General features: G+C 47.6%; 1 protein-coding gene across 3 annotated transcripts in view; it reads right to left on the bottom strand.

Annotated features, from left to right (window-relative positions):
- Positions 1 to 3,071: 3,071 nt before the first annotated feature.
- ATOSA (atos homolog A) overlaps positions 3,072 to 10,614 on the bottom strand; it is a 42,395-nt gene continuing 34,852 nt past the window's right edge. For all 3 annotated transcript variants that reach the window (XM_065076397.1, XM_065076396.1, XM_065076395.1), the window contains exons 8-12: positions 10,501 to 10,609; positions 9,507 to 9,665; positions 6,972 to 7,040; positions 5,949 to 6,148; positions 3,072 to 4,294 (exon numbers count right to left, since the gene is read on the bottom strand). In XM_065076397.1, coding sequence (XP_064932469.1) covers positions 4,141 to 4,294; positions 5,949 to 6,148; positions 6,972 to 7,040; positions 9,507 to 9,665; positions 10,501 to 10,609 — 691 coding nt within the window. In that variant the 3' untranslated portion in view covers positions 3,072 to 4,140. The remainder of the gene's footprint in view (positions 4,295 to 5,948; positions 6,149 to 6,971; positions 7,041 to 9,506; positions 9,666 to 10,500; positions 10,610 to 10,614) is intronic.

Below are 10,614 nucleotides of genomic sequence, written 5' to 3'. Positions count from 1 at the left end.
ATCCGCTGAAACAGAGGCTGTAAAGTCAATGATTTTGCCACTGATCAGTTTCACTAACAGCCCCTCAAAACAGGAGTTGAAAGCGTTCTCTTGAGCAACTGAGATTCATCCGGAGATGGGGGTTGTGTGGTGGCACGTGTGTACCCCTCGATCCAGAAGGAGAAGCAGGGCAGGCTGCACACGAAAATCATAGAAGGCACTAGTGGGTTTTTCCCTAGTGACGGAAGATACAACGGTGCGTGTGCCACGTTTGCTTCTGGCGAAACCAGGAAGAAATGTGAAAAAAACCCACCAAAAATAACAGAACGACACACAGAAGAGCTACCCAAAAAGGATGAAGGTCCTAGATTTTGAAGGGAGGCGGAACAACAAAGCGGTGACAACAGAATGCAAACCGCAGGAACTTATTTCAGATCTCTCAGGAAATCAACGCAAGCGAAGACAGTTTTGAGGATTCAGCGGTTCCTTAATGCGAGTATTTCATTAAGGGAACAAGTGTGAAGTCTGCAGAGCGGAGGAAGGGTGGGAAGTAAAGGAAGAACCTCAGGAAAAGCACAAGTTCTTTAATGGCCTCAAATACATGAAAGCAGCATCTAGAAAATAGAGAAACTAGGTCATTTTTTTAAGGATGTGCATCAAAAGCAGATCAGGAAGACGAGGTACACAGAATCCTTACCAACCTACAGAAAGACCAAAGGATTTAATGATTCTTTTGTTCAGTCGGGTGTGATCCAGGCAGCCGGCGTAACGAGCTCACAACAGACTTGCAATAGGAAAAGATCTGTTTATGAGACACTTGCGTCAGCTCTTTTTTTCCTTATCTGGTAAATATTTTCAACTTGGATAAGAAATTATCCTTGAGGATTTAGAGAACTGGCTGAAGCAGTGTCCAATTAATTAATGGTCATCTACATAGGAACCTGTAGAAAACGAACGTGTTTTCAGGAGGCTGGTTAAATAGGAGGAGGGGGAGGACAGAATACAAGCTATACCTAAGCTGTCCAACCAATAATTACCTGAGAAACCATCTAAAAGAAGCACCCCAAAGAAATGGAGTAGATAGACGTGAATTCAGCCCAAGGGTTTCACACAACCCTATTTGCTTTAACAGAAAGGGAACAACCACGTGGAGGAGCCGGCGAAGGTGGCTGCAGTTGCACTCCTGGCGTTCACGAGGCCTCTGGCGCTTCCCCTCCTGACACAACAGGAGAACTCGACTAGATGAAGCCCTAATGTGGCTGCAAACGGGCATCGGCTGTCGGAGCAGCAATGCCGAGGTTAGTCGGGTTCTCTGGTGACCCAGATCAGGTACTCTGGACTTTATTAGCAGATTGCATTGGGAAGAGAAGCTACAAGAACACTAGAAAGTAATTGCAATTCAGATTCAAACAATCAGATACAGAATCTTGGGTAGTGAATGAAGTCCAGCGATGATGCACGCAGGAAAGCCACGCATAGGGAACAAGCGGGTGGGACACCTCTGGTACATTGGGTAAGATGAATGCAAATTGACATCTCCTGATGTCAAATCAAGTATTAATAATCAAAGTATAAAAATCAGGTATTAAAAGGGGGTGAAGAGTTTAATCTGTAAGATTTATCCACCAACGCTGCCGGTCTGTGGGCACAGCAGGCGCTGCTTCAGATGCCGTGTCCAGCTGGAGGCACCGAGACGGGTTCAGACCCAAAGAGGAAAGCAAAGAGCCCGAACGATGAGGTGCGGAAAATGAAATCCGTGAGGCAAGTGTGACCAGCAGTCTGGGCTTGTCTGAGATACGAAGAACCAGACAGAAAGCAGACACAGGAACTAAATTGGTTGGTTTGCTTACAGTGAAAAAGTCAAATAGTATTTGACTATTAGATTTAGTTGGACATTATAAATAGCTTTTTTGGGATAGATTACCACTGAAGAGATCACTTGGAGCCTCCATCACTGGAGGCCCTCAAGCATTTCTCAAAAGTAATTCGATATGGTTGAGCCTGCTGAGTACGGAGAAGCAGCAAACGGCCTCTCGGAGACGAGTCCAACCTCTTCTGTACCCGCGCACAGGCTACGTGGAATTCAGTTCATATTCTGTGAACATTCAGCATTTCTCCAGGCGTGTCCCTAATAGAAAGTGTTGACTCAGACCAGACTGTGAATGGAGAGTGACTTGTGCAGGGGTAACCCAAGGTGACTTCCATTTTGAATCCATGCAGGGACTGAGTGTAGTTTGGCTATTTGAGTCAATACACATTTATTTCCTAGACTTGTAAGGACCACGTATTCAAAACCCACACTACTTCAGTGTATTAATTTTATTACATTAATTAATTAATGAAAATAATTAATTGTATTAATTATTTTATAATTAATATTACTCTGACGAGAGAAAAGGATGGCTTGAATAAGTCATTTAAAGATATAGAACATTGCATATTATCAGTGCAAAATAAAGGGTTCATCTACCACAGGTGAACTGTCACTTTTCATTAAAAGTGCATCCTTTTCTTACCCTTTTTTCCATCAAGTACGCGAGCAGATGTGCACCAGGACACAAACAAGCTCTCAGAGCATCCGTGCTGCTCATGACTCAACAGCAGCTACAAAGAAACTGGACCACGTGCTCGTGATGCTGGTCCAGCTCCCGGCCCTGTACAGGGTACAACTGCAGCTGGGGTCGACTCTTTCGCTACCAAAAGAATCCTTTTCTCGGTTCTACAGAGCACACTCGAAACTGCAAACAATCTCTTCCTGCACAGGCCTGTACAGCGTCGGTTATGTCTGAGCTTTGCCCTCTGGAGCAGCAGACGCTGGGATCTACAGGAGGTGATCGGTGTCACTTGGCACGTCCGGTCTCCCTTACTTACCGTGACTTCATCTCAGGGCAGCGCTCAATGTACAGGACGCACGTTCATCCTCCCTCCAGTCTCCATCAGGTAAGCGTGTTGTACTGCAACGAGGGTCACCTTTCCTGTCACTGACACCCTGAAAACCTACAGCGATGCGAACAACAACATAACGCCGAGGCCAGGTAGCTGAGAAACTCCCATTGCAAAGCTTCATTTTCATCATTAAATATATACCTCAATGGAATCAAATGCTTCTGACTTTATTCATCTCAGTTACACAGTTTAACACTTCGCATAAACTGTTCATCCGGCTGTGTCTTGTTTTAGGAATACACGGGTTGGAAAATACGTATGTGCCCGATGTAGCATTTCTAGTAAAACGTCCCATGGCCACCTAGTGGCCTAAATGGAACCGACCTATTAAAATACTTGGGATTACATGAAGATCCTCCTTATCGAAAAATAAAACAAAAAGTACAAGTTTCATCGCTTTTGCATATATTTAAGATATAAATACTGATTTGTTTGCACAGTACATCCTTTAACACAATCTGGGAAATCAAATGGGGAGGGTGGGAACTTTGAGAAGAACCAAGGACAGAACACAAAATTAAAGTGACTCTCAAGGAAAGAAACTGAGGCAGCAAACTGTGAATGGAACCAGTGAGCTGAATGCACGAGCGCGTAAATAAATCTGCACTACGGTCGCAAATGTTGTTCAATCTGCACGTGAGGAAAGAAAAGCAAAAAGGGTACCAGTAAAGAGAAAACAGGGAAAAAAGCTCAATGCTTGCATAGTATGAAATGTTATGGAAATTCACCTGCTGTCCCCATTTTCAACAACTTAAATGAATATCACTTAAAACATCGCACAGATTAAAGATATCTGTATATATTTCAGATTTCAATATTAATGCCAAAAATACATAGTATGATTTTACATAGGATTTATGCTACATTAGAACACTAAAGACAAACATCACTTGAGTATTAAATGAAACATTAAATATTAAATAACTGAAAAATAAAATAAAAAGTGTAAACACTAAACTAACTTGGGAATTTGCTATTGCAACACATCCAATGAAGTGGTTTTAAACGGTACAAAAAGATAAGTATGTTTCCAGTCTACTTGGAATACACAAAGCTCAGTCCAGTCGCTGAAGGCTGGTCCAGGATCGCCCAAGAGCCGCCTCTGGAGCGCCACCTTCACTCCTTCACGGACCTGACTTGGTCCTGCCAGCTCTCCTCATCTTCGCTGTGAGGAACCATCAGTGCGAGAACGGACGCTTGGCCTGCCGCTGCTCGCTAGCATCTCGGTGAAAACTGAGGGTTTGTTGGAGATTCAGTGTAAGATTTGAGTTCGTACGCAGCGCCGCTATCAACTTCCATGGATTTCCGAGAGAACAGGAGCCGTACATCTCTGTGGAGGTAGATCTTTCCAGATTTGGAACTCTGGAACCTGAGAAGAAACAAACAAAAGACTCGTCTCTAAATATTATTGAATTAAGTGTGTTCCTTTAAGAGGTTAATGCTAGAAAGCATTTGAACATACAGAATTTGTCAGTTAAAATGAAAGAATACCCTGACATTTCCAGATTGCTTTGTTCTATCACCAGCGCAGCGCACAGCTTTGGAACTGCGCGGAACGCTTGAAGTTCACCCTGCAGTTCTGCACACCGAACATTAAAGTTCTCAGCAACCTAGAAAGGCAAAACGTGCTTTTCAGTGAGCGCCCCTGAGAACGCCCCAAGGGTGCCCTGAACACACACACGGGAACGTTCAGGTATCAACAACAGCATATACACATATCATATCTGTTTCAGCACTGGCACGCAGGCAGATTGCATTCCTCTGTGAATGCACCAGCAAGAAGTTTCCTTCCTGCTCCTCGGTACCACAGGCCCGGTTCCAGCGCCGCTCCAGCCCAGCCAGCGGTACAGGGATCTCACACACACACAACAGCTTTTCGCCCAGAACACAGAGCTGTTTCCAAGAGACTGTGGTTTACTGGCCCAGGCACCAACCAGCGGCCACTTCCCGGGCCCGTTGCTCTTTTATGCTGCAGCTGAACAGCCTGGTCTGGTCCCCCAGACCTGCCAGGAATGTGCCAGTTCCACCTTCCCTGAGACTTATCAACTATAGATAGCGAGCCTAGATTTGCATTTCAGAGAACTGTGTCCTATAGTCGCCATCTGGCAGAACTTCCTTCCCTCAACCAGGAAAGGCAGGAGATCCTTAGGAACATTTCTTATGGCAACAGAACTTACGTCATTATTACTACGCCACAGTAAGGGAGAAAAGCTATTGCTACCGTAACAGAAACAGCAATGCTATTGCTATTGTAATGACAAAATGATGCCATTCCAAACGCCCGGAGCGCAGTGCACACTGCATTATCACGTGTATTACAGCTTGCACAGGTTTTTAATAAGCGTTCACTCATTGACCCCACTGAAGCAAAAGTACTATCTCTAGAACAGGCCTAGCCATAATCAGACTGAAATTCTGAGAGGCAGGAGAAAGACAACAACAGAAGATCCATCACGGTTTAATCATGTGGGGCAGACAGGCTGTAGAAACGGATTCTGTGACACCGGTTAATTCGGACGAGTGACGCAGAACAGCCGGTGGTCACCGCAGGGGCAGCCGGAGGGGGACGCTCCTCTCCCGGCCGTCGCCGCTCCCTCGCGCGGTGCTGCCGCTGTCAAAGTCCGTCCCGGCGGGCACGGGGAGAAGACTCTGTGCTGTTCTATGTGCAGGACACTGGGCACCTTCTCTCCTTCCATCCTTAGCTTTGGCTTTTGCCCACGTAACGTCCACACTCACCATTTCCTGCAACCTCCAAAGCACGTCAGCCCAGCCAGAACTAAATCTCTCTCTTGCTAAGGAAAGAATTAAGCTATACCAGGCTATACAAAATACTTCAATGCCAAGAAAGAGCTTTATATTTTAACTTTGTTTCTCCCATCTAAATTATTTATTAGCTGTTCTTCCTCTATTGTCCAGGTTAACAACAAATTTAAAAGCTGCTTTTTTTAAGTAAGTCTGTACACAAAAAGGCTGGCTGGGTGGTTCTGCGTGTTTCCTTTCTTTTTGAAAGGACGAGGACTCACCTCAGATGTATGAGGTAGCGTAGCAGCCTTTCTTCAGTCTGATGACTGTTTTCTTTATTGAGAGTTCTCTTCATTTCTCGTCTCACGGGAACAGAGAAAGTCCTTTGCCGGAGGAATGTTTGATGATTAGCTGGCATTTCTCTCAAGTCGTAGATCACCACGAACATCTTCACCACAGTTTTGTTAGGGTTAAATAAGGTCTGAAAAGACAAACAGTGTAACACGACACCCTTTAGACATGACAAATTTAACAAGAAGGAAACAAAACCAAAAAATCACAACACAAAACAAAGAGCAACCCCCCCCACCTCCACCTACCAAAACAGTGCCATACAGAACGTTTGTGCGACAGCATTGTGCAGTTTGCTGTTTGTCAACACTTACAACACTACACATAATCTGTTCTGAACGAGCAGTAGTATGTGAGTACTATTGCTTTGCTGATCTGCATCCCCATTTCCGTTTGTTTCCAGCCGGCTTTTTGTCTGCGCGGTTTTCTAAACAAAACGCGCCCAGGACGCGCAGTGCGGGGCTCCGCTCTCAATCTGACATTACCGGCGGTACCCGGGACTGGGGTCTTCAAAGAAAGATGCAGATCCTTGTTCCTAAGCAATGACTGTGATTTACCTTCTGATTTCACTACAAAACATAGGTGGTGTTAAAGTGTTACGAGATTTAGATACAACTGAGTATTTAATCTAAATCCCTTTTCAAGGATTTCAGAATTTGGGCTGTGGCCTAATTACTTCTCCATTACTTATTTGAAGCCACAGTGTCCCCAAGTGTTCTGAATCTCCAGTAACTGATTTGAGGTCTCTTCACAGCACTGGTGGGTTTGGAGGTTTGAAGGTCGGAGTCTCTTCTGTCCCAGGAATGACAGAGATCTCTACTTCGCATCTGCAGTACCCACAGAGATTCGTGTTTCCACTGCTGGATTTGTGCTCCACCCCAAGAACCTCATCCCCCCGCACGACTTCCTTGCTGTTAGTGGTGCCAGGGCACCTGTGTCTGCTGAGTACGTACCACTTGGATTGTTCCTGAAGGCGGTACCCGATAACCCCTTTTACCAAGGGACTCTAAAGTAATTACACCCTACAAAGAAAAGATACATTCAGTTCACACGGAGGGATATAAACAGATAAAAATGTTCTATTCGTGTAATTGTATTTATTTGACAATCAGTAATGTATAAAAATTAAAAAGAAAAGGCAATACGTGCATTTAAGATGCAGTTCAAAAATCAACAGTAAGTGCCTTAGATACTTTGGCAGATGATTAGAAGCACGTTCACCAAATTTCCACATCTTCAAACCAGCCATCAGGAAGCCACGGCGAAACAGAACTTCCCTTTCAAAATGGCTTGTCAGTTAAAATGGAAGGATTGTCTCCTCCTTTCCATTTTTATATCACCTACAATCACACCAACTCTGCTCCAGATCTCACAGACCTGACTTCTGCTTTTCAAAGGCAGCAGATGCACTTAATCTTCCATCCCAGCCCACCGCCCCAGCACCGGTGCCGCGTGCTTTGTGCCAGCCGCGCTGGACACGGCTCCCGCACCCCACGCAGACCCAAACCCCAACCAACGCACACAGAGGAGCCCGGAGCAGAGAACCAGCTCTGCACACAGAAACAATGGGTTTGATGGTGGAGGCGCTATCCAAACGCTGTGTTCATCCTGGGAGACTCGGCCTTAACAGCGTGTTCAGAACACGTGGAAAAGTCTGAAACAACGAAACCCAGCTGGGAAAATGAGCAATGCTACTTTAACCGGTTGAGGAACATCAGCACCCCTGCGCCTCCCGGAAAATCACATCAAACAATCTGGAAAGATGGAAGCAAAACAACAGATACTTCTTTGCAGAGGTTAAGAGAATCATATACGAGTTTGAAATCCATTACTCAAAGTTCAAGTTACTCAAAGCCATTTCATTTTCTGAATCCTATTAAAGAAGGTCAGAAATACAGTAAGTGCTATGAATTTAAAATCTAAATACTGGGATAATCAGACATTTGATGCTTTACTTACATGTTTAAACAGACTATTTGCCATATTTTAGATAGATACACACATATGAAAACCTCTAAAAATTAGATCTGTCAAGGTTGAGAGGTTTCTAAAGAGACTGAGGCTCCTCAGGAGGCATTCAGAACAAATGTAGCCATCTGATTCAATGCTAGCATACAGCACAGCTTTTGCTTTATACAAGGAAGCACTTTTAGACTCTAAAACCATCACAGGAATGCAGAACAAGATGAGCAGACAGATACCGAGAACAGCAGCACCCAGCGGGCCGCGAGCAGCACCCAGCGGGCCGCGAGCAGCACCCAGCACCCAGCGGGCCGCGAGCAGCACCCAGCGGGCCGCGAGGAGCACCCAGCGGGCCGCGAGCAGCACCCAGCGGGCCGCGAGCAGCACCCAGCGGGCCGCGAGGAGCACCCAGCGGGCCGCGAGCAGCACCCAACGGGCCGCGAGCAGCACCCAGCGGGCCGTGAGGAGCACCCAGCGGGCCGCGAGGAGCACCCAGCGGGCCGCGAGCAGCACCCAGCGGGCCGCGAGCAGCACCCAGCGGGCCGCGAGGAGCACCCAGCGGGCCGCGAGGAGCACCCAGCGGGCTGTGAGCAGCACCCAACGGGCCGCGAGCAGCACCCAGCGGGCCGCGAGCAGCACCCAGCGGGCCGCGAGCAGCACCCAACGGGCCGCGAGGAGCACCCAGCGGGCCGCGAGCAGCACCCAGCGGGCCGCGAGCAGCACCCAGCGGGCTGTGAGCAGCACCCAGCGGGCCGTGAGCAGCACCCAGCGGGCCGCGAGCAGCACCCAGCGGGCTGTGAGCAGCACCCAGCGGGCCGCGAGCAGCACCCAGCGGGCCGCGAGCAGCACCCAGCGGGCTGTGAGCAGCACCCAGCGGGCTGTGAGCAGCACCCAGCGGGCCGTGAGCAGCACCCAGCGGGCCGTGAGGAGCACCCAGCGGGCTGTGAGCAGCACCCAGCGGGCCGTGAGCAGCACCCAGCGGGCCGCGAGCAGCACCCAGCGGGCTGTGAGCAGCACCCAGCGGGCCGTGAGGAGCACCCAGCGGGCTGTGAGCAGCACCCAGCGGGCCGTGAGCGCCGCGCTAGAACAAAGGGCTCAACGAGTTCTGAGCCCAAGGGCAGCACCAGCGATCACACCTTGGCCTGCACCCGGCGCTTGCCAGCACAGCGGCGAGTTGCCCGGGGCAGCTGCTTGTTGGGACAACAAATCAGATCCCATTAAGTCCAGCTATTGCCTCACGGCCTATTTTAAGGTAGATGGATATAAAGAGACAGTGGGAGTTGATGACTGCAGTGTGGAGGGAGACAAGTCTGTTCAGTACCCCAAGATGAGGGCAGCTGGGTGGTGGGGCAGAGCGGGAGGAAAAGCCCCATTGGAGAAGGGGCAGGAGAACTCCATCATAAGCACTTGAAATTAATCCAGGTCCCTGCAAATTCCCACCTTGCTGAACCCTCTGCTCATCCAGCTCTTGTTCTTCACCTCCACCTATCGGAACTTATTCACAATAAATCCAACCACACACTTACCATGTAAGGAGAGGGTGCGTTGTCATCCGAAACGCTGTAGAACGACACTTCCACCGGCAGAGTCATGTGCGTGGGACAGAACACTCCACTGGCTCCCACTTCGGCGGTGAAACCCTCCACAACGCCCAGCGGGTCCAGGCGAAAATTCAGGACAGACTCCTGGAAAACAGAGCACGTGCGGCTCACGGTGGGAACACCTCGTAAAACACAGCAAAACTACGCGGCAGACAAGGAAACAAGTTTATATAAGCATTTTGCAAAGTGACCTGCCAAAAATCAACACTGGGGCAAAAATGATGAACAGCGGAACATTCAGCAAGATGATGGTGGCTTAAGAGAAACCGACATCCAAACCCAGTCTCCATCATCCCACTGAGACTGGTGCGGGAGCTCAGAGAACTTTGCTGCAGCAGGATCTATACACTGTTTTCCTTGACATATACTACCTGAAAAAAATAATCTAGAATCGGTAACTTTCCTCCACGTATTCACTGCCTATTTCACACGTGTGGAGTATGACAACCTGTTAACACACCAGATACTGGTTGTTGATACTTGACTTGCTATATGAAGCGAAAAGCTGGAGGCCACACTTAACACACGTTCTGTTTCCTGCACTGATTTAACACAGCTTTTGTGACATATTAAGCAGACTTTAGGAGTGAAAATGTAAATCCTTTTTTCTAGGTATATACACTATGAACACGGACACTGCGGGTGTTAACTCTCATCTGAGTCAACAGAACACCTCCTAACTTGCCCATAGTGGGAAACTAAAGTTGTAAGCGACTCATTGTGTCTGAATCTCTGAGACACAAGATGTCTGAGGTGCGAAATATGTGCCTTTACAGCTGGAAATTCAAACACATTTTCTTCAATTTAATTATGAACTTTTACATTGTAATAGGCTGGGATTATTCACAGAAACGCACTTTCAAAAGCACTACAGAAGAAGACTAAAAATACCACAAGAATTCCAGAGAAGATGCAATACCTCGAAGTTTCCCAGAAGGCTCAGACTTGTCACTGGTGGAGCGCTGCAACTCAGAAATGGTTTCCCATGGCTTCCTGGATCACTGTCTCTGTTTATACATTGTTGGGGGCTATT

The sequence above is a fragment of the Columba livia genome, chromosome 11, assembly GCF_036013475.1.
Source record: "Columba livia isolate bColLiv1 breed racing homer chromosome 11, bColLiv1.pat.W.v2, whole genome shotgun sequence".
Classification (NCBI taxonomy): Eukaryota; Metazoa; Chordata; class Aves; order Columbiformes; family Columbidae; genus Columba; species Columba livia.
This window is presented reverse-complemented; position numbering and strand designations above follow the sequence as displayed.